We start from the raw sequence: 24064 nt of genomic DNA on the forward strand, positions 1-24064 counted from the left end.
AAGCTATTGTCCCAGCTTAATTTGACTAAGAATTCATGTAAGAAAGGACCCCAGAATGTCTCTGCCATAGAGACTTCTTAACTTTCACAGAGAAAGTTCTAGTTTGGGGGCTGGGAGCATGGTCTAAAATTAGAGTGCTTGCCTAGCATGCATGAAGCCCTGGGCTCCATTCCTTGGTACATATACACTGAAAAAGTCAGAAGTGATACTATGGCTCAAGTGCTAACCTTGAGAAAGCCCAAGGTGCTCAGGCCCAGAGTTTAGGTTTCAGAACTGGCCAAAAAAAAAAAAAAAAAAAAGTAAGTTCTACTTTGAATACAGACTATAATTATAATTACAGTGTCCAAAATAATAAAGTTTTAAAATACAATATACTTGATTTTGATTCAGTGCAAAGGATAATTAATTAAAGATATTGGCAGTCATCAAGCTCAGCCTCTGATCAGTATTACCAAACATTTAATGAATTCATCTAGTAAAATTATAGTTATTTCACAGGGTAACATTACATTTTAGACAGTTCTATTTATAGGCCTTAGGTTTTATAAGATGTGCTAAAAAACTGTTGTTTTGAATGTATGCTTTTAAAACTAGTTACTGCCTCTAGCTCCCCTCCCTCCCATCAAATGCTTTAAATTCTTTCTGCTTATCAATTCAGAGTTATAGAATCTTAACCTGCAGTCTTCTGAATGTGTGGTAGTTTTTAGATAGCCATCCTAAAAGATATCTGCTCTGATAAGATATGGTGTTAGCCAGACCTGGTAGTTGCATGCCAGTAATTTCAGTACTGAGGGAAACTAAAGCAGGAGGAAACAAGTTTGAGGCCAGCTCAGTAGGCTATGTAATGAAACCTTATATCAAACAAAACAAAACTACAACGACGACAAATCTGACCTACAGAGTGGAACATAAAATGTTCCTATGTCCATCGGTAACCCTGTAATTTAGATATGTCCCCATTCTGACAATAAGTACACTTAGGCTCAGTCAGGAAGACATTTTTCCATGAACGAACAAAGCTTCAGGCCAATTTAGATATAATTGGTTGTAAAGCTATTTCTTTTTCATTAATAATGACATTAGTATTGATGAATGTCCATTGCATAGCTACTATATGCTTTACATTGTACTAAACACTGGAATTCCTGTCTACTTGTGAAGTAGAGTCCCATTCTCAAATGAGAAAATTCAGACATAGAAATTCAAATAATTGGAAGTGGCACTGTGGCTCCAGGAGTAGGGTGGTAGCCTTGAGCTGAAGAACTCAGCACCCTGGCCCAGAGTTCAAGTCCCATGAACAACAAAAAAAAGAGAGAAAGTCAAATAATTTTCGGCAGTTCACTCAACGAGTAGTTCAGAGCCAGAATTAAGAATTAAATGTGATTTTAAAGATTATGCTGTTCCATGATGTAGTGGATAGTTCAGTAATGAGGAGCGTACTTGACAGGTGTTTAAGTATTTGAAGTCTATATAAGGTAATCTATGTGATTAAAATACTTAATTTTGAAATGTCACATTTTTTCCCCTCAAATTAATACAAAACCATTGATTTGAAAAGAGCCTTTCGAAAAGATACTCTGCCTGTATTTAACAGAATGATTTTGAAAAGCAAAAGGATAATAGTGTTTTTAAACTTGTTTTCTTCTAGGTCCACCTCATTCATTCAACCGAGATGAGACAATAATCATTGCCTTGGCATCAGTCTCTGTATTAGCTGTTTTGGTAGTTGCCTTATGCTTTGGATACCGAATGTTGACAGGTAAAGCAAAACAAGCAGTACCACTTCTATCCCATCATTTTTAGCAAACTATTTCTCCCTAGCTTTTACAAAAAGTTACAAATACCTGTAACCCAGCTCCAAATGTTATTACACATGGATAATATCAGTATTTCTCTGTATCCCCACTCAGTGTCTCTTTTCATGCCATTGAGTTATTTTGCATCAAATTATGGATAACATAGATCCATACATACTTCAGTATTATTTCAATAATATAAGGACTTAAAATACATAGCCATAATGCTACTTTTACATCTGAAAAAAATAATAATTAGTCCTCGTCAAATGTCTAATCAGTTGTAATTAAACTTTAGGTGTGATAAGCATTTAGGGAATAAGCACCTATTTAGTCTGTTAAGCAATTCTAATCTTGAAATTTTTGCACTATCTCTTAGGATTTTAAACTAACTGTTGGTAAAAAGCATTTCACAGAATTCAGCTTTCATACTGTTTATCATTTATCTTAATCCATCTATGATTCCTAGTTTAGTAAATACATTGATTCCTTTCTGATTTTCTTTTTTTAACTATAATATTTTAAAATGTGATAAATATTAGGAAAGCCACCTGTAGTCACTGGTTTGTCTTGTTGTATAGGAGACCGAAAACAAGGTCTGCACAGTATGAACATGATGGAGGCAGCAGCATCAGAGCCCTCTCTTGACCTTGATAATTTGAAACTTTTGGAGGTAAGGCTGTTCTTAAACGGTTCCTATTACCACATTTCATTTGCTGATAATCTCAGAAGCTGTTTTAGAAGTGTTATTAATCCTGAGTTTTAATGGTCTTTATTAGGAATGACTTGATAAGGATAACCCGAAACCAAGGATTATCCCATATGAATGATTTGACTGAATCATTTTTAAAACCTTTTGTTTTGAGAGGAAAACAAAAACAAAGTTACAAGGCCAAATTTGAAGGAAAAAAAAAAAAAGCAGAACAGAGGAAAGAATTGATCAACAGCTGGTGTAAGGCAATATGAAAAAAAGTTAATAGATGAAAGAGGGCCAAGTGCTAGTTGGCTCACACTGTAATCATCCTACCTTCTCAGGAGGCTGAAATCTGAGGATTGTGGTTTGAATCCGAACTGGATAGGAAGGTCTGTTAAATTCTTAACCTCCAATTAACTTCTGAAAAACTGAAAGTGGAGCTGTGGCTTAAGTAGTAAAGTGCCATCCTTGAGCAAAAAAACTCAGGGACAGTGTCCAGACCCTGAATCAAGCCCCAGGACAAGTACAAAAAATAAATAAAATAAAGTTGTATACATATAATATATAAGTATTATATATTATGAATATATAAAAATGTATATATGTGTATAAAGAGAGTGCCTGAAAATTCACAAAGATGGCTAATAAATGGGCAATAAAATGCCCAAATTACTAGATGAAAGAACTAGTAATTAAAATATGTAACTTTATACTGCTTTTATTATGTTTTGATATATCTTTTAAAATGGTAGTCTGGTGTAAATTTTCATCTAGAAATAATGATACAAGGTAGGTCCCAGTGGCTCCTACTTGTAATACTAACTACTCAGGACGTTATGATCTGAGGATTTCAGTTTGAAGTCAGCCCAAGCAGGAAAGTCCTTAAGAATCTTATCTCTAGGGCTGAGAGTTTGGCCTAGTGGTAGACCTGGGTTCAATTCCTTAGCACCACATGCATAGAAAAAGCCAGAAGTGCTGCTGTGGCTCAAATGGTAGGCAAAAAAAAAAAAAAATAATAACAACAATTCAAAGCAAATATTTTTACATGTGATAGTAAATCCCAAACCATTTTTAGTTAAAAAAAATCCTCAGAGGGGCTGGGAGTTTGGCCTAGTGGTAGAGTGCTTGCCTAGCATGCATGAAGACCTGGGTTCAATTCCTTGGTACCACATACATTGAAAAAAAGCCAGAAGTGGTGCTGAGGCTCCAGTGATAGAGCTCTAGCCTTGAGAAAGTCCAAGGACAGTGCTCAGGCCCTGAGCTCAAACCCAGGACTGGCAAAAAAAAAAAAAATAATAATAATAATACAATCCTCAGAGGTCAAAGATTAAGAGAATAGGTTACATTTTTTGTTTTTTTCTTATATCTTAGATGTTGTGATTATTATATTGTAAAAATCCTGATATTACAGTATTCCACCATGTGCTAATTTTTATTGTTTGTTTTAGTAAGCTATTAACTTGACTGGACATATGCTATAAATTTGTCTCTTCGGCAGAAGCTTGCAGTTTATTTTTATCTAGAACTAGTATCTGTAATATCTGTCTCATGCATTTATTAGGTTTCTTCTCAGTGACTTTCTACTTTTAGCATTTTCCCCTCACTTTGCAACAGCTCTAGTTGCTTTAGATTGTATTCTCTGTTTCGTAGGGTCAAAATGATGCATTTCCTCTCACAGTTTTAGTTTTATTGTATACATATGATTTTAACCTTCCTTCAAACTGAAAATCCATAAAATAGGTAGTCAATCCATACCCTGCCTTTCTTTTTACCTTTGATGACTCAGAATCTGATTCTTTTGTGTATTCTCCAAGACTTTTTAGATATATTTTGGTTTTGTTTTTATTGAATCCATAGTTTATACTTATTCTCTTTGAAAAAGCTAGAGGAGGTATCAGCGTCCTAGCTTCTTTTTGTTTGTTTTCTTGTGAATCCAAGACCTTGTTTGTGCCTGGCACATGCTTTACCACCGAGCTACATCTCTAGCTCACTAGTTTCTTGATAATGGTATAAATTATAACCAGTAGAGACTATGGCATTGCCATATTGATTTGTACTATAGTAAGTTTTGAGTGTGCACTTTAAATATGAATTAATATCTTGCCTTTTTTAAAACAAACTTACAGCTGATTGGACGGGGTCGATATGGAGCAGTATATAAAGGTTCCTTGGATGAACGTCCAGTTGCTGTAAAAGTGTTTTCTTTTGCAAACCGTCAGAATTTTATAAATGAAAAAAACATTTACAGAGTGCCTTTGATGGAACATGACAACATTGCTCGCTTTATAGTTGGAGATGAGAGAGTCACTGCAGATGGACGTATGGAATATTTACTTGTGATGGAGTATTATCCCAATGTAAGTTCTTCATAAAAAATTCTTATTTATAATAATTGTCAATCTGATTTTGAGAAATACCTCTGTAACATAGAGCATTGGTGGTTTTCATGCTAATTATTAATGGTCTGTAATGAGATTGTGATCTCATGCCAGAATTTGATCAAACATACCACATACATCTATAGTCCCAGCACTAGGGAATGGAAGTGGAAGTAGGAGTATTGAGCAAGCTCAAAGTCATCCTGGGCTACACAGCAGACCACACACACACACACACACACACACATACACCAGACCACATATATACATACACACACACTTACGATTATTCAGCTCTGGGCTACACAGCAGACCACACACACACACACACACACACACACACACCAGACCACATATATACATACACACACACGATTATTCAGCTCTCTCTCCCACTTGCTTGCTTTTCTTTTGGTGGGTCATGGGGCTTAAACGCAGCCTGGGCGCTGTCCCTGAGCTCTTTAGCTCAAGGCTACCACCGTACCCTTGAACCTATTTTCTAGAGGTTAATTGAAGATAAGAGGCTCAGGTACTTTTGTGCCTGGGCTGGCTTTGAACCTTGATCCTAAGAGCTCAGCCTCCTGAGTAGCTAGGATTATAGGCTTGAGCCACACCTGGCTTCTCCCACTTTCTATTTTTTTAAGGAATTTATTAACATTGATTTTTATGTCATATTTCAAATGACGTGTTTAACAAACAAGTACTCAAGAAGGGAATCTCTGTATACAATCACTGGCACTTAGATTTTAGAACATAATCAAAATTAGGCTGAGGGTTTGTATGTCATAAATACATAATCTTTGTAATAAAACATTATGTCTATAGAGTCATAAGTTTTTTATGTCTATGTAGTTGTGTTTAGACTTCCAGTATCTATTTATTTTTTTATTTTATTTTTTTCCCCTTGGGGCACTGTACTTGAGCTTTCTAAAGGCTAGCTCTCTACCACTTACGTCACAGCATCACTTCCAGCTTTTCCGTAGTATGTGTGGCTTCATGCATGCTACCACTAGGTCCCCCTTTTTTTTTTCCTCAGTGAAGGAAGCATTACTTTGACATTCATCCTAATATTAAACTCTTGATCTCATTAGTGGCCAATAGTTTTTGAATAATTAATTTGAATAGCTCAGATAGGTGCAGTCATCTAATATTGTTAGATAATTGGCTGTAGAACTATCCTTTTGCCCCTACAAAGATATCAAAATCTATAGATGTTAGGTCTCTTAAATAAAAATAGCCAGTATGACTAGCCACTATGAATAATCATAGTTATTTTATTATATTGTTTAGGAACCATTGATAGAAAAAAAGTGTATATATGTTAAATACAAATTGACAACATTTTCTGATTTTTTTTTTTTTTTTTTTTTTTTTTTTTTGCCACTCGTGGGCTTGAGCTCAGGGCCTGAGCACTGTCCTTGGACTTTCTCAAGGTTAGAACTCTACCACTTGAGCCTCAGCACCATTTCTGGCTTTTTTTTTTTTTTGTCTATGTATGTGGTACCAAGGAATCGAACCCGGGTCCTCGTGCATACTAGGCAAGCACTATACCACTAGGCCAAACTCCCGGCATGATTTTTTTTTCTTTTATGTGTGCTGGGAATGGAATCTATACATAATAGGCAAGAACTATACCACTTACCACTCAGCTCCATCTCTAGCCCCTGAGCTTTTTTTTTTCTTCATATGTTTTTGTTGAATCTTTGAATGTGGAACCAGCAGGTCCAGAGGGCTGATGATATATTCTTTGCCTTCTGCTTTCTAGTTATAAGCCATAACCAAATGGTTAGTACTAAGTAAAAGACATTTTCAGGGCCAGGAAGGTAGCCTAGTGGTAGACTGCTTGCTTAGCATACATGAACCCCTGGGTTCAATTACTTGGTACCACATACACAGAAAAAGCCAGAAGTGGTGCTGTGGTACAAGTGGTAGGGCACTAACCTTGAGAAAGCCCAAGGTCATTGCTCAGGCCTGGAGTTCAAGACCCTGGACTGGCAAAAAAAAAAAAAAGACATTTTCCAAGTTAATCTGATAGATCAAATAAGCATATAGAAGAAAATAACCATTTATAATCTCTAATATTAGAAATAGCCATTTATTGTCTTTAATATAAAAACATGAAGACTGATGGTTTAAATTGTTCCGTCTCTCTTCACATAGCAGTGCTTTACTAACTTTACTTAATATTGATTCATGGGAATGGTGCTGTTGCTCAAGTGGTAGAGCACTATCCTTGAGCAAAATTGCTCAAGGACAGCACCCAGCCCCAGAGTTCAAGCCCCATGACTCACCAAAAAAAAGATGATTTATTAGATCTTCGTGGAATTCTAGGCCATGCAGATTACTTATAAGATAATTAACTTAGTTCTTCATTTTAAAATAAATTTATTTTCTTTTTTATATACATTTTTTCTACTGTATAGGGATCTCTGTGCAAGTATTTGAGCCTACATACAAGTGACTGGGTAAGCTCTTGCCGACTGGCTCATTCTGTAACTCGAGGACTGGCTTATCTTCACACAGAATTGCCAAGAGGAGGTAAGATAGTGAATAAATGCATGGCCCTCATGTGAGTTCAGAATTCACAAGTAGAATTTTTACTATATTTTCAAAGTAAAAATATAATTTGTATTATTAGAGATTTATTATTAGACATTTTTTAAAAGACCCAGCATGAGGAAACATATTTGCAATGTAATGGGAAGAAAGAGAAATAGAACTTTTAAGACTTTAGAGAGACCATGAATCCCATTAAGAATCTGATTAAAAACTGAGCGCCAGTAGCTCACACCTATTCAGAAGGCTGAGGTCTGAGGATCTCAGAGCCAGCTCAGGCAGGAAAGTCAGTGAGACTCTTACCTCCAATAAACTACTCAGCTTTCATCTTTCATACACAAGTTTTGCTAACTGATCAGAGCCCCCTCTCTCTCTTTTTTTTTTTTTTTTTTTTGGCCAGTTGTGGGGGCTTGAACTCAGGGCCTGAGCACTGTCCTTGGACATTTCTCAAGGCTAATACCACTTGAGCCACAGCACCACTTCCAGCTTTTTTTTCTATGTATATGGTACCAAGGAATCGAACCCGGGTCTTCGTGCATGCTAGGCAAGCACTTTACCACTAGGCCAAACTCCCGGCCCCCCTCTCTCTCTTTTGTGGGTCATGGAGCTTGAACTCGGCCTGGGCACTGTCCTTGAGTTCTTCAGCTCAAGGCTACTGCCCTACCATTGAGCCAAGCCCCACTTCCTGTTTTCTAGGGGTTAACTGGAGATAAAGAGTCTCAGGTCCTTTTGTGCTGGGCTGGCTTTGAACCTTGATCCTCAGATCTCAGCCTCCTGAGTAACTAGGATTATAGGTGTAAGTCACTGCCTGGCTAGAGCATCTCTTTTTAAAGGATTCGCTTTCTTACTTTGTTTCAGTTCGCACTCAAATCCCGAGCACCCAGGATTAACCTGACTGTGATAATCCTGTGCCTATACTTTCTGAAGCTTTTATCCCTTACCACATATTCTTGTAATCCTGTAGCCGTGACATTGTCCTTTCAGTCTCCCTGACCTCTTTAGCAAAGAGGATTTTAATGTATCAGTTTCTTAGATCTTTGTTCCATTATATAATAGAATGGATCATCTTTTCTAGCTGATGCTTCATATATAAATAATTTCTCCTGAATAATTTATCAGCTCATTTATCTTGACATCTTGCTCTTCCTGAGTACAGAATTGACTTGTTATTGCTTATATCAGCAACTTGATGCACTTACTTAGTGCACCAGCACATTAGCCATTGGAATGTATTCCCTTACTCTTTAAATATTATAGTTCCTTTTAAAATCTGGTTTAGCACAGAATTTAAAATACCATCATTCTTCCCCTCTTAAGGATTATACGATTCAGCAAGTTTTCAAGACAAACATTGGCTAAAATTTTTATTTAAATAGAGCTCTAACTCTCAAACATTTAACTAATAAAATTGCCCCTCTGGGCAAGTAAGTTTTGGTTTGTATTTTTTTGGCAGTACTAAGGTTTGAACTCAGGTCTTTGCTCTTGCTAGGCAAGTTCTCTACTACTTGAGCCATAATCCCAAGTCTTTTTTTTTTTTTTTTCCCCTGTCTTAGGGCTTAAACTCAGGGCCTGAGCACAGCCCTTGGGCTTTCCTCAAGACTAGCGCTCTACCACTGGGCCACAACACCACTTCCAGCTTTTCTATATATATGGTACCAAGAAATCGAACTCAGGTCTTAGTGCATGCTAGGCAAGCACTCTACCACTAGGCCAGACTCGTGGGCCCAGTCCCAGTTCTTTATTACACTATTTTAAACATTTAAAGCTAGCCAAGTGCCAATGGCTCATGCCTGTAATCCTACTTATTCAGGAGGTTTAGATCTGAGGATCACAGAAATAAGAGCTGTGGCTCAGGTGGTAGAGCATTAGCCTTAAGCAAAAAAACTCACAAACAGTGCTCAGGCGCTGAGTTCAAAGCTCAGGAGTAGCATACCCTCTCCCTACCGCCAAAACAAAACAAAACAAAACAAAAAAACCTTCAAACATTTAAAGACTCCCTTAAGAGAATTCAGTTCTTAACCACGCACTAGTGACTCACTCCTATAATTCTAGCTACTCAGGAGGCTGAGATCTGAGGATGAAGGTTCAAAGACAACCTGAGCAGAAAAGTCCTCTTAAGACTCCAATTAACCACTCAAAAAAAACTGATGTGGCACTATGACTCAAGATGGTAGAGCACTAGCCTTGAGCAAAAGAGCTCAGGGACAGCACGTAGGCCCTGAGTTCAAGCCCCATAACTAACAGAAAAAAAAAAAAAGAAAATTCAGTTCTTTTTAGTGTCTTCTGAGTAACTAATGTTTAGAGTAAAAATTAGATAGTAAGAAATAATGTTGTTGGGTGTAATGGTTTACCTGTGTAATCCTAGCAGTCTAGAAGTTGAGGCAGGAGGATGACAAATTTGAGGACAGCCTCAAATGCTTATTCTTAGTTGTGTCAAGTAATAATAGTAATCGTAGTAGTAATTCTATGATTATTCAGTTACATTCTGCTTTAGAATAAGGAAGAGTCAGGCCATTTTTTACTTGTAGAAAGTGCTTTTTATTTTTTATTTGTAAAAAGTGATTCTTCTTATGCTGATAGCAATGAATAATTTGTGTTTATTCTTCTAAGTCCTTTGCTTTGTATATGTTCATGTGTGAGTGTGTGAGTGTTTGTGTACGTACATCACAGACTAATTTTTTGTTGTTGTTCTGATCCTGTGCTTGAACTCAGGGCTTGAGAGCTGTCCCTGAGGTTTTTTGCCCACTCTTAACATTCCAACTTCAATGGTTAGTGATAAGATCTCACAGACTTTCTTGACCAGACTGACTTTGAACTATTATTTATCAGATCTCAGTCTCCTGATGTAGCTAGGATTGCAGGGGTAAACTACCAATGCCCAGCTGAAAGATGAATTTTTGATCTGGGTTTTAAAAATGTAACTGAAGTAATATCATATCATTATTTTCCTTGAGGTATTAGGGAAAGATAATAAGATGTTCTATCCATTGCCCCCCATACTTAAACAATTGAAATGTTTAAGGAACTTAAATGTTAAGGGAACTTAAAAGGAAAAAGTCATGTCGGGGGGTAGTCTAATAGTGTTGTCTTTTCTCTTCACTGCTTTCTTCTACTGTTCTCTTTTTTCCTATCTTTCCTGTCTTTTTGTTTTCATTTCTTTCTTTTTTAGGAAGAGTAGGAAATAGACTATTTTTCTTACTGGCTGACTTCACTGACTTGTTGCATATTTTCCCTATCATTAGTTTTCCCTGAAGTATCAAATACTTTAGTTTATAGATTGACTTAGTGTAGAATGTGAACAGTTTCCAATGTTACTATAACATCTTCCATATGAATATATTAGTTCAAGTCTATACCCTGAAATATGGTATAGTATATTTTTGTTCAGAACAAGTAGTATATCTATTATAGGAATTTCATTGAAGCCAAGTTAAACACAAGTTTTGGATGATAGAAATAGGAAGTAGGAAATGGGAAAAAGAGAAAGAAATCAATTCAGTTAAAGAAATTTATTAGCTCCTGTTTTTTCTTCAGATTGTTTTGAGTTTTGTTGTTGTTTTCAATGCCTGTACTGGGGTTTGAACACTTGCTGTCAGTTTGGCTTTTTTGCTCAAGTCTGATGCTCTACCTCTTGAGCCACAGCTCTACTTCCTTGGATGCTTATTAATGTATTAATAATAACTACATCTAAATATTGAGTGTACTTATACATATATGCAAATATTCAGAAAACTTACTGACTTTATTCCCATTGCTTGAATTTTTTTAGTATGCCTAAGGAAATGTTTTATATTTCAGGAACATGCTATGGAACTTTTTCTCATTTCCAGAGCTATGGTTTTATTTGAGGCCTAAATAAAGGCTCTTCATGTGTGTAGAAAAATAATGTTTTGTTTCAGATGAGGACCCTAGGTATATCCATTCTTTTATGTTGTTGGTGGTGGTCTTAGGACTTGAATTCTAGGCCTGGACACTGTCCTTGAACTCTTCAGCTCAAGCCCTAGTTCCTTACCACTTTGAGCCACAGTGCCACTTCTGATTTTCTGGTGTTTAATTGGAGACAAGAGTCTCATGGACTTTCATGCCCAGGCTGGCTTTGAATGGTGATCCTCAGATCTCAGCTTCCTGAGTAGCTAGGATTAAAGGCTTGAGCTACCAGTGCCCTGCAGTAGATTCATTCTTTACTGTCAGAAAATAATGTACATTTATTCTTATAGTGGGGATCTTGTAGCCTGGTGATGAGGCTAATCAAGAATAGAATGAATATAACACTGCTTTGCTTCCATAAAATCAGAGAACAAGCTTTCATATCTTGCTTCAAGATCCCAGATCTTCCACTTGTACTCACCATTATAAACTATCTATGGTGAAGTGTGCTTAGAGACTTGACTAAACCTAATGTAGAACTGGGATATGCTGTCACCCATTTGATCTGTTAAGATATAGGAAAACAGTGTACTCATATAAAAATTTAGAGCCACAGGGGCCGGAAGTTTGGCCTAGTGGTTAAAGTGCTTGCCTAGGATGCATGAAGACCCGGGTTCGATTCCTCGGTACCACATACATAGAAAAAAAAGCCGGAAGTAGTGCTGAGGCTCAAGTGGTAGAGCTCTAGCCTTGAGAAAGTCCAAGGACAGTGCTCAGTCCCTGAGTTCAAGCCCAGGACTGGCAAAAAAAAAAAAAAAATTTAGAGCCACAGTAGCTTTTCATTGATGCCTATTTTATACTAGCTGACTGTGTGTGCATGTGCGCACCCACATGCGCACACGTGTGTGTGTGTGTGTGTGTGTGTGTGTACGTGCATATGAGTGAATGTTCACACTAAATATTCCTTTCTGTGGACCTTCTTTATGTGCTCCAGAAATGGAAGAGAAAACAGTTTATGTTAGATTTGTAAGAAATATACTTGCTATTTTTTTGGGCTGAATACTTAAATGTTTCATTAACTATACGTATAGTAGCAGTTCCACAGCAAAATGCGCTAGAAAGCAGTGATTTGATTTGATTTTTCCTTTTTTTGGGTGGGATTTTATTTTTGTTTTTGTTTTTCATTAGTATGGTTTGAAGTTGGGGCTAAGCACTTGCCAGACAGGAATTCTACCTCTTGTTTATTTGACACAGGGTCGGACTGTATAGCCCAAGCTGGCTTTATACTCATGAACTGTCACTCTTGCTTTTTTTTATTATTATTATTTTCTAATTATTACAAATCAAATGAACAGAAAAATAGTACTGTTTTCTATGTTTATGTAATTTCTATTATTTATTTACATATTCATTTCATCCCTAATAGTTCTAGCTAAGCATTAGTAAATATTTTAACTTATCCAAACAGATCATTATAAACCTGCAATTTCCCATCGAGATTTAAACAGCAGAAATGTCCTGGTAAAAAATGATGGAACTTGTGTCATTAGTGACTTTGGGCTATCCATGAGGCTGACTGGAAATAGACTGGTGCGCCCAGGAGAAGAAGATAATGCAGCCATAAGTGAGGTGAGTAACACACACAAAAAAGCATTATGCTTCGAAATGTTTATATACTGCCAATAATAGAATATTAAGAATTATAGGAAGTAGTGCTGTGGCTCAAGAGATAGAGTGCTAGCCTTGAGCTGAAGAGTTTGGCAACAACACCTAGGCCCAGAGTTCAAGCCCCACAACCAACAACAACAACAAAAAGAGCTACAGAAGTATGATATACTAAATGTATAAAGGACTTTGTAAAGTTCATCAGTTCATTTTGAAAATCATAGTCCTTCTACCTCACTTTGACAAATATTAGGAAGAAATATGTAAGAACTGATTTTACTTGCTTGTTTTTCTATGTTTGTTTTAGGGTTTTGTTTTTTTTTTGAGGTAGGTCTTCCTGTATAGCCTGGACTGGCCTTGAACTCAACATCCTCCTGCTTCAGCCTCCTGCATGCTAAAATGATAGGTATACACCACTGTACCTAGCTGGGAATTCGTTACAAAGCAAGAGTAAAGTGCTGAGTTCAAAAGATGACTATCCACTATATGATAATCCCCATTATAGTGTCAAATATAGCCTTCTTGATCTCTTTGTGCTTTTGTATGTGTATGTGTGTATTTTTGTGTGTGTATGAATTTAAAAATACTAAATTATGTACAAATTGTTTAGCAAGTTTCTCATAACTGTGTCTTATACCTTTTAGAGCTGATACATATAGAGATATCTTGTCCATTTTATTGGTTGATGAATAGTATTTACTAAAATGGATTTATCACCATTTAGTTGTTTAAGGAAGGTATTTTAGAAATTAAAAAACAAGTTGTTCAAAGCTTCAGTAACATGTTTAGAGTCATTAACATGACCATAGTGTACACATGACTGTTGATCTAATGTCTACCCTTCAAAATATGCTGTATTCTGTTTCTAAAAAAAAAAATCTCTCTCCAATTTTAATCAGGTTGGCACAATTAGATATATGGCACCAGAAGTGTTAGAAGGAGCTGTGAACCTGAGAGACTGTGAATCAGCTTTGAAACAAGTAGACATGTATGCACTTGGGCTAATCTATTGGGAGATATTTATGAGATGTACAGATCTTTTCCCAGGTAAGAACTGCTATTGCAAGTTGATATAGCTGGGCTCACATATATAATCCTAATTTTTCAGGAGGCTGAGATCTGAGGATCGTGGTTGAAAGCCAGCCCTGGTAGGAAAGTCTATGAGACTCTGATCTTCAATTAATCACCAGAAAACTGGAAGTGGTATGTGGCTCAGAGTGGTAGAGTGCTAGCCTTGAGAAAAATTGCTCAAGGACAGTGCTCCAGAACACTGAGTTCAAGCCCCATGACTAAACATGGGGCTTGATAAACATGATAAATTATACCTTCCTTCTTACTTACATTAAATTTTCATATAATAATCTCTTTACTTTCATTTAAACCTTTAGTTCATTGCCATCTAATATTTGGAAACATTAACAGAATATGTCAACCAAGAAACTTGGTTAAGAAAGATTTCAGATTTCCATCTTGAGTACAATTTCATTAATTGCCCATCGTAGCTTTTCTGTTTAGTCTCTGATTGTTTTAGCAGTCACTTTCCTAATGTGCTCTCTGAGCATTTGAGACAAATTTGCTCCTTCCTTCCTTCCATTAGTTTTTGTTTCTTGTTTTGATGGTGTAAGGAATTAGATGCAATTCATTGTTTATGAATGTGTATTCCTTTTTCATTCCCCTTTTGCCCCCCTTTCCTTGTTCTTTTTTTCCTTCCTTCCATCTTTCCTCTTTCCCTCATTCCCTTCCTAGTTTCCTCTCTTGTTTTTCTTCCTCTTTCCTTTTAATGAAAGGATGATTATTTAATGTGAGTGCTTGTTTGAGCCTTATTGGAAATAGCCAAGTGAACTAATAGTTTTTCTCCCTTGTTAGGATTACATCAATGTCATACAAAAACTTTACTAACCTATGCACTGCATTTTTCTAGATGATCTATAAAAAGGGTTCATATATGGTTCTCTGTAATAAGAATAGCCCATTCATGGACCGGGAGTTTGGCCTAGTGGTTAAAGTGCTTGCCTAGCATGCATGAAGACCCGGGTTCGATTCCCCGGTACCACATACATAGAAAAAAGCCAGAAGTGGTGCTGAGGCTCAAGTGGTAGAGCGCTAGCCTTGAGAAAGTCCAAGGACAGGGCTCAGGCCCTGAGCTCAAGCCCAGGACTGGCAAAAAAAAAAAAAAAAAAAGAATAGCCCATTCAAAGTATAGAAAAGGGAAGCAGCATGAACAATTGATGAAACATATTTAATAAAACTAGATTAATAGGAGATTGAATTGTTTTTGCTTTCAAGATAATTACTAATTAAAATTTATAATTCTAAAACAATGAAATTAATTAGTGATTATTCACATTATAGGTCAATTAGTTATGCTTTAGAGCATATTTTCTAGTTACTTGGAAGTAGAGATGTCATTTGAGGCATTTTTCCAACAGTAACAAAATGTCATAGTACTCCATTATTACATTTTGTCACTAGTTTTTATTGTTTTTGTTTTCTTGACATTCTAATTCAGAGTTTGAGTTTAGAATGTCTAATTGAAATTACTCTTTCACCAGGCACTGTGGCTCACGCCTGTAACGTTAGCTACTCAGGAGGCTGAGATCTGAGGATCAAGGTTCCAGGCACTAAAGTCCGTGAGACTCTTATCTCCAATTATCGACTAGAAAAGCAGAAGTGGCACTGTGGCTCAAGGGGTAGGGTGGTAGCCTTGAGCTGAAGAGCTCAGGAACAGCGCCCAGGCCCAGAGTTCAAGTCCCACATCTGACCAAAAACAAAACAAAAATGGGGCCAAAAGTTAGGCCTAGTGGTAGAGTGCTTGCCTGGCATGCACAAAGACCCAGGTTCTAGTCATCAATACTGGTAATGGGAAGTGGTGCTGTGGCTCAAGTGGCAGAGTGCTAACCTTGAGCAAAAAGTGTCCAAGGACAATCAATGCTCAGGCCCTGAATTCAAGCCCCAGGACTGGCAAAAAAAAAAAAAATTGATAAAGTGCTACTTAATATTATTTTTTTTATTCAGTATTTTTTAATTCTGAGTCTGTTATATAAAATGACAGTGATACAAACGAGTGTTCAAGATTTACTGGTAAAGTTTATGAAACAGTTCAAGAATTCATACTGGCCTTCACAAGCTTTACAAAAAATAGAACTGTAGAAAGAACTTTCAAAATGCTTTTTAATTTTTTTTATTTTGCTACTTATTTATATCTTAATACAATGAAAATAAAAAATAAGAACAGGATTATAATGGTAATCTAAAATGTGGACATAGAAATGAGGAAGAAGAAGTCAGACATGGTGGCTCATGCCTGTAATCTTAGCTACTCAGGAGTCTGAGATCTGAGTATCATGGTTCCTAGCCAGCCCTGGCACTAAAGACAGTAAGACTCTTATCTCCAATCAACCACTAGAAGACTGCAAGTGACACTGTGGCTCAGGGGTAGGGTGGTAGCGTTGAGCTGAAGAGCTCAGAGACAGTGCCCAGGCCCAGAGTTCAAGTCCCATGACCAGAAAAAAAAAAAGAAAGGAAAAAAATGAGGAAGAAGATGCATATCTGAGACAAAATTTAAAGCTTTGCATCTGGTTCTCAACTGTGGGGTTGGGCCCTCCCCTAGTAGAACAAATGAAGAGAATTGGTCCTTGAACATTGATTTTTGGGGGTACATTTTCTCTGCCACATAGATTAATTAGGAATATAACTGATCAGAAAAAATAGTGAGAAAACTTAGAAATTAGAGTATCTGGGAGGTCACTTGGAAATGTTAACAACCAAAATTTGATGGGACATCCCTACATTCGAGCTCTTAGAAAGCTTAAGTTGGAAGATCCCAAGTTGGAGGCCAGTGTAGCCTATGTAGGGAGACTCTATCTGCCACCCCCTCCCAGAGAAGTCACATAAAAACAACAGTGCTGAGGTTTATGACAGCAGATGTGGTTGAAAGATCAAGAAGAATTAGAACTGAGGAATTATTCTTGAAACATAATAGGAGGAGCTCCTTGGTATTCTTTTTTTTTTTTGTGGGTCATGGGATTTGAACTTGGCCTGGGTGCTGTCCCTGAGCTCTTCAGCTCAAGCCCACTGCCCTACCCTGGAGCCAAGGCCCACTTCCCTTTTCTAGAGGTTAATTGGAGATAGTCTCAGGTCCTTTTGTGCCCAGGCTGGCTTTGAACCTTGATCCTTGGATCTCAGCCTCCTGAGTATCTAGGATTACAGGTGTGAGCTGCCTCGCCCAACTTCCTTGGTATTCTTAGAAGAGCTTCTGTCTAATAGAGAAGAAAATGTACAGAAAATGTAAGAAGAAAAAGTATTAAGAATGGACAAGAAGAGTAAACAGGACACAAATTTTTTTTTAATTGTAAATGGAGAAGGGGCTGCAAGTTTGATCTAATGGTAGTGTGCTTGCCTAGCATTCATGAAGACTTGGGTTCCATTCTTCAGTACAACATACATAGAAGCCAGAAGTGGTGCTGTGGCTTAAGTAATAGAGCTCTAGCCTAGAGAAAGCCCAAGTACAGTGCTCAGGCCCTGAGTTCAAGCCCCAGGACTGGCAAGAAAAAAAAAGAAATGGAGAAGAAGTGCGGGGAAAGGATCACTAAAACACAAAGAACATAAAGGAATCAGGAAGGGAAGAGGGGAGGAAAGAGAGGGAGGAACGAAGGAGGAAAGGAAGGAAGAAAGGAAGGATGGAAGGATACCTCACATGATGATGAGTTTGTCATTAGCGTTCATCCATTGTGACACAAGTGCTGAAGATTAGTTAGCTTTAAAGAAGTATCTATTTGGGGCCAGGAGTTTGGCCTAGTGGTAGAGTGCTTGCTTAGCATGCACGAAGACCCAGGTTTAATTCCTTGGTACTACATACACAGAAATAGCTAGAAGAGGTGCTGTAGCTCAAGTAGAAGAACTCTAGCTGTGAGAAAGCCCAAGGACATTGCTTAGGTCCCAAGCCCAAGCTCCAGGACTGGCAAAAACAACAAAGTATTTAGTTTACAGTGCATTAAAATATCTGTAGGCTGGGAGTTTGGCCTAGTGGTAGAGTGCTTGCCTAGCATGCATGGAACCCTGGATTCGATTCCTTGGTACCTCATACACAGTAAATAACCAGAAGTGGTACTGTGGCTTAAGTGGTAGAGTACCTTGGGAAAGCTCAAGGATAGTGCCCAGGTCCTGAGTTCAAGCCCTAGGACTGGCCAAAAAAAAAAAAAATATATATATATATATATACATACATATATATATATATTAGTTTATATTTATAAGTAGCACAGTTTCTAATACCTTGGGCTCTGTTGTATCAATTAGGGAAATTATGGATTTAACTTTTGTGAAGCCTTTAAAATATTAGAGAACAAGAATTTATGGAGTTTTCTGAATATTCAAATAGAATTTAAGTGACACATTGTGCAATGCATTTTCCATATGTATTGTCTTCATACATGAGATAGTGAAGGCAAACCTTGCCATTTTGCAACAAGAAAACTGAAATGCAGAGATAAAAGCAGAAATACAGAGATAATTGGCATAGATAAAGCCAGGATTAGAACTGAAATGCCCTAATCCTAATCCTGGTATTCTTCTTTCTCATTTATCCTGTCATTTTAATAGGATGATAAGAGGGGTTAAGAGACAGGAAGTGTCGAGTTATTCTGTGTTTATCAATGAGATTTCTACTAGACCATTTTCTGTTTTGTCCCAAGAGTCTTCTGTATAGCTCATTATGTTTATTAATAAATTTAATATTATCAATATTAGACCATTGGTTTCTGTTGTTCCCAGGAGTCTCTCCTTTGTGGCTCAATGTATTTTTTAATACACTTCAATTTTTTTATTATGTTTTGCAAAATTCAGAAGCCTTTCATTGCAAGCAGTTTTTTGTGCTTATTGGTAATGAATAAGGTTATTAAACACTTATAGAATTATTTTTGATTATTTAAAGTCTTGATCTAAATACTGCATGTTGAGGAAATAAACAGGATTTTTTTTGTCATATGGGCCATTGTCATGCAAATTTCTTTGCATTGGCTACAGTCTGGCTAGACTATAATAGAGCCAGTGATCTATTGAGACATGGTGATGATTTACCTACACACTTATATTATTTTTATAGTTGTGTTTGTTGTAGTAAGTCTTGGATTTTCTCTTCATCTTCATGTATGGTATCAGAGGTCAGACATATTTTTAAGTATATCTTATAACTTGTGAACATTTTTTTCCCCTAAATATAGTAATAGTAGTAGTAGAAACCATTTTAGACTGTACAAGGCTAGATGTTTAGTTTAATGGTAGAGTACATGCTTAAGCATATGTCAGGTCCCAGGTTCAATCCTCGATACCACAAATATATATTAAGTACCTGTCCATCATTGACATTACCATTTGATTTATCAAGAATATTTAATACTATTCTTAGTAAAATATTTACTAGTTATATATTTAAAACAACAACAGAATCTTCCAAATATGTCTGAAAGAGTTTAGTGTGCACAATTTCATTGCTTATTTGATATAAGAAATACTTCTGAGTTGGGCACCAATAGCTCTCACCTGTAATCCTAGTGACTCAGGAGGCTGAGATCTGAGTATCACAGTTCAAAGTTGGCCCTGGCAGGAAAGTCCATGAGACTCAGTTCCAGATAACCACGAGAAAACTGAAAGTGGTGCTGTGGCACAAAGTTGTAGAGTGCTAGCCTTGAGCAGGGTAACTCAGAGCAGCACCCAGGCCTGAGTTCAGTCCCTATGACAACCCCCCCCCCCCAAAAAAAGACAAAAAGCCTAACTTCAGAGCCAAGCATCAGTGATTAATGTCTATAATCCTAGCTGTTCTGAAAGCAGAGGTCTGAGAATTGAAATTTGAAGTTAATCTGGGCAGACAAATCTTGACACTTACCTCCAACAGAAATGCCAGACTACTACACATGTGGCTTGTGGTAGAGTACCACCCTTATGCAAAAAAGCTGAGTGTAAGCCTCAGTACCATCACACAAAAGAAATAAAAAAAGAGATACGTCTGATATTGTACAATTTATAATTGGCAATTCTGCCATTCATTTCTTCACATACACAGGTGAATCTGTACCAGAATACCAGATGGCTTTTCAGACAGAAGTTGGAAATCATCCCACTTTTGAGGATATGCAGGTACTTGTGTCCAGAGAAAAGCAGAGACCCAAGTTCCCAGAAGCCTGGAAAGAAAATAGTCTGGTAAGAAAAATCTTCAAAATTACTAAGAAGAGGATTCCTACTGGATATATTTTAATATCCTCTGAACAAAAAATAGACTGATAGTAGTTTTTTTAGAATTGTCTAGTAGTAAAATACCAATTAAATTTTATTTTTATGATGGTACACACACACACACACACACACACACACACACACACACACACACTTTTTTTTTTCTTTCTTTCTTTTTGGTCATGGGGCTTGAACCCTGGGCCTGGGCGCTCTCCCTGAGCTCTTCAGCTCAAAGCTACTGTCCTACTCCTTCGAACCATGATCCTCAGATCTCAAAGAAACTCCAGTCCTTACTTTCTGCTGTTGGAACTGGAGCTGATCCTTTAGGAGGTCCCTGACAGCAGGTAAGAGGGCAGATACTTTCCCAGGATCATCAAAACACCAACTTCACAATAGAATGTAACAGAAAAACTCGTTTGTGAAATTGTATTCTAGTAAAACCCAACTTTATCTTCCTTATTTTTTTTTGGCACCACAACAAATGAGATCTGTCCTTTTGTAGTATCTCTTAGCAACTCTACAATGATAGGATATGCATTATGTGCATATTTACCTGAAAACTTTTTACTTCTAGTTTAGACTAGATTTGCTAAGTAAGGAGTTCGTAATACTTGGTTGACTTCCAACAAATCCATTTAAAGCTAAATGCTGCAGTCAATTAACTGTCTCTCTGTAATGACAGTCCAGTTCTAGAGTTGTATAACGAGTATAGTTTATATAGAAAGCTGAGCAAAGTGGCAAATGTCTCTAATTCTAGCTACTCAGGAGACTGTGGAAGAGTGTCTGAGTTCAAGGACAGACCAGCAAATGATAAATACTTGTCTAGCATATGCAAACCTAGGGCTTGTCCCCAATGGGGTGGAGTGGGGAGACTTGCCTATTTTTATTTTAACTTTTTATATTCAAATACTCATTTAAAGTATGGAGCACTTCAAATTTGCATTGCATCCTTGTACAGATGTTGTGCTAATCTTTGTATGGTTCTGGTTCCAGTTTTAATATGCATGTTGCTGAAGCATACGGTATTGGCTATTTTTAAGTTGGTTATTTGCTCCTTATTTAGGTATAAGAGGGTTTGGTTTTTTTTGGTTTCTTTTTTGTTTTTTGTATTCTGATATAAGTCCTTTGCCAAATACATTAGTTACAAATGTTTTTTTTACTAGACTATTATGTACTCTATTATTACTCTCAACAGTATCTTTGCAAGGGCAGAAGATTTTTCCTTGGCTGAACTTGAATTTATCTTTTATTTCTTTTATAATTTATGTTTTTGTTTTGTTTGCCAGTCCTGGGGTTTGAACTCAGGGCCTGAGCACTGTCCTTGGGCTTTTCTCAAGGCTAACACTCTACCACTTGAGCCAGAGCATCACTTCTGGGTTTTCTGTAGATATGTGGTACCAAGAAATCAAACCCAGGTCTTTGTGCATGCTAGACAAGCATTCTACCCTTAGGCCAAACTCCCAGCCCCTAACTTATGTTTTTGTCATAGTTAAAGAGACCTTACACCTGGCACAATGTAAGACAGAAATTATTAGGAAACATTTAAAATGTCAAAAGGATTGGTAATAAAAATCTTAGCCTAAAAAAATAGATGTCTCAGACTGGGAGTTTGGCCTAGAGTGCTTACCTAGCATGCACAGAGACCCAGGTTCGATTCCTCAGTACCACATACATAGAAAAAAGCTGGAAGTGGTAGAGCTCTAGCCTTGAAAAAGCCCAATGACAATGTGCAGGCCCTGAGTTCAAGGCCCAGGACTGGCAAACCAACAAACAAACAAACAAAAATAGATGTCTCAAGCCAGATGCAGTGGCCCATATCTGTCATCCTAGTACTTAGAAGGCTGAGATCTGAGGATCGCAGTTCAAAGCCATCCCGGGCACTAAAGTCCATGAGGGGTAGGGTGGTAGCCTTGAGCTGAAGAGCTCAGGGACAATGCCCAGGCCCAGAGTTCAAGCTCCACCACTGACAAAAGTAAATAAATAAGTAAATAAATGTCTCAGATAAAATACCCAGATTAAATATTGGACTGCTCTCACACACAGTATAATATATTCATATTCTAAAATGTTCCTTTTTATTTGAAATTTACGCTAGCATTTATATTGCTAAGTCTCAATCCTAGCGTACAACTTATCTTTTTTGAATGTATTTTAAAGACACAGGAAGTATCAATATTGAGCAGATGAAAACTTGTCTTAATAAAAAGCAAACTACAGAGAAACAAATCTGAAGAGATTCTTAACAATGAAATAAAAAGAAAAAGATCACCTGGAAATAGGAAATAGCCAAATGGAAAAATGTCATCAAACCCCAGACTTACTTCTGAGATTAGATTAGTACTATTGATGAAAATAACATGAGCCTGTGCCTTGAAGAAACATCGACATCACACTCCACATGCTCAGGCCAGATTCTTCAAGGAGTTCAGTTACAGTAGACTTGCCTGTTCCTCAGCTTCTGACAACCCCTGAAAAATCCTCCCACCCTTTTTTTTTGGTCAGTTCTGGGCTTGAGCTCAGGGCCTGAGCTCTGTCCTTGGGTTTTCTCAAGGCTAGAACCCTACCACTTGAGCCACAACACCACCTCTGACTGTTTTTTAATATATTTTTTATTGTAATTAATAAAAGGGTTACATGATATTTGCCAGATAGAAGGTGCATTAATTCACATATATTGATACCCTTTCACATGTCTTGGTCCCCATTTCCCGCCACTTCTGACTTTTTATATGCATGTGGTACCCAGGAATCGAACCCGGGACTTGGTGCATGCTAGCCAAGCGCTCTACCACTAACTAGGCCAAACTCCCGGCCCCATAATTTCCCTCCTTAAGGAACACCTTACTGGGCACCAATGGCTTATGCCCACAATCATAGCTTCTCAGGAGGCTGAGATCTGAAGATGGTGATTTAAGCCAACCTAGACAGAAAAGTCCATGAGACTTGTATCTCCAATAAATTAAGCAGAAAAAGCTGAAGGTGATTCTGTGACTCAAGTGGTGGAGCACTAGCCTTGAGCACAAAGAGGATCAGGGACAGTGTTCAGGACATGAGTTCAAGCCCGAGGACTGATTTAAAAAAAAGATATTCCGGGCCGGGAGTTTGGCCTAGTGGTTAAAGTGCTTGCCTAGCATGCACGAAGACCCGGGTTCGATTCCTTGGTACCACATATATAGAAAAAGCCTGAAGTGGTGCTGAGGCTCAAGTGGTAGAGCTCTAGTCTTGAGAAAATCCAAGGACAGTGCTCAGGCCCTGAGCTCAAGCCCAGGACTGGCAAAAAAAAAAAAAAACATTAAAAAAAAAAACAAAGAGGATCAGGGACAGTGTTCAGGACATGGGTTCAAGCCCGAGGACTGATTAAAAAAAAAGATATACCTTAATAGTTTTGAAGTTTAGAGTATTTTGTTATAGCTTTGTAAAATATTGAATTATAAAATCTTAATATTCTTTTATCTTGTATTATAAACTAAAAGATAAATACATTTCTTTAAAGAACATACTCTTTGACATGCACTTTATATTACAGGCAGTGAGGTCACTCAAGGAGACAATCGAAGACTGTTGGGACCAGGACGCAGAGGCTCGGCTTACTGCACAATGTGCTGAGGAGAGGATGGCTGAACTAATGATGATATGGGAAAGAAACAAATCTGTGAGCCCAACAGTCAATCCAATGTCTACTGCTATGCAGAATGAGCGGTAAGACCCTGGTACTAAGTTTGGTACTTAGGAGTATTAGAAACTAAGTCCAAAGAATAGAAATAAATACCATTAAACTAACCTAATTTGGGAGATGATTAACTCATATGACATAGTACAATTTTTTTTCCATATCTTCATTTTTCTAATGAAGGTAATAATTTGATGTAAACATAATC

General features: G+C 37.3%; 1 protein-coding gene across 1 annotated transcript in view; it reads left to right on the forward strand.

Moving 5' to 3' along the window:
• Bmpr2 (bone morphogenetic protein receptor type 2) overlaps window positions 1–24064 on the forward strand; it is a 101952-nt gene that overhangs the window by 72221 nt on the left and 5667 nt on the right. Inside the window, exons 4-11 of the mRNA XM_090354613.1 lie at window positions 1649–1759; window positions 2378–2469; window positions 4617–4847; window positions 7292–7406; window positions 12760–12920; window positions 13856–14003; window positions 20017–20153; window positions 23713–23885. Coding sequence (XP_090210739.1) covers window positions 1649–1759; window positions 2378–2469; window positions 4617–4847; window positions 7292–7406; window positions 12760–12920; window positions 13856–14003; window positions 20017–20153; window positions 23713–23885 — 1168 coding nt within the window. The remainder of the gene's footprint in view (window positions 1–1648; window positions 1760–2377; window positions 2470–4616; window positions 4848–7291; window positions 7407–12759; window positions 12921–13855; window positions 14004–20016; window positions 20154–23712; window positions 23886–24064) is intronic.

The sequence above is a fragment of the Megascapheus bottae genome, chromosome 21, assembly GCF_031878675.1.
Source record: "Megascapheus bottae isolate mThoBot1 chromosome 21, mThoBot2.hap1, whole genome shotgun sequence".
Lineage (NCBI taxonomy): Eukaryota > Metazoa > Chordata > Mammalia > Rodentia > Geomyidae > Megascapheus > Megascapheus bottae.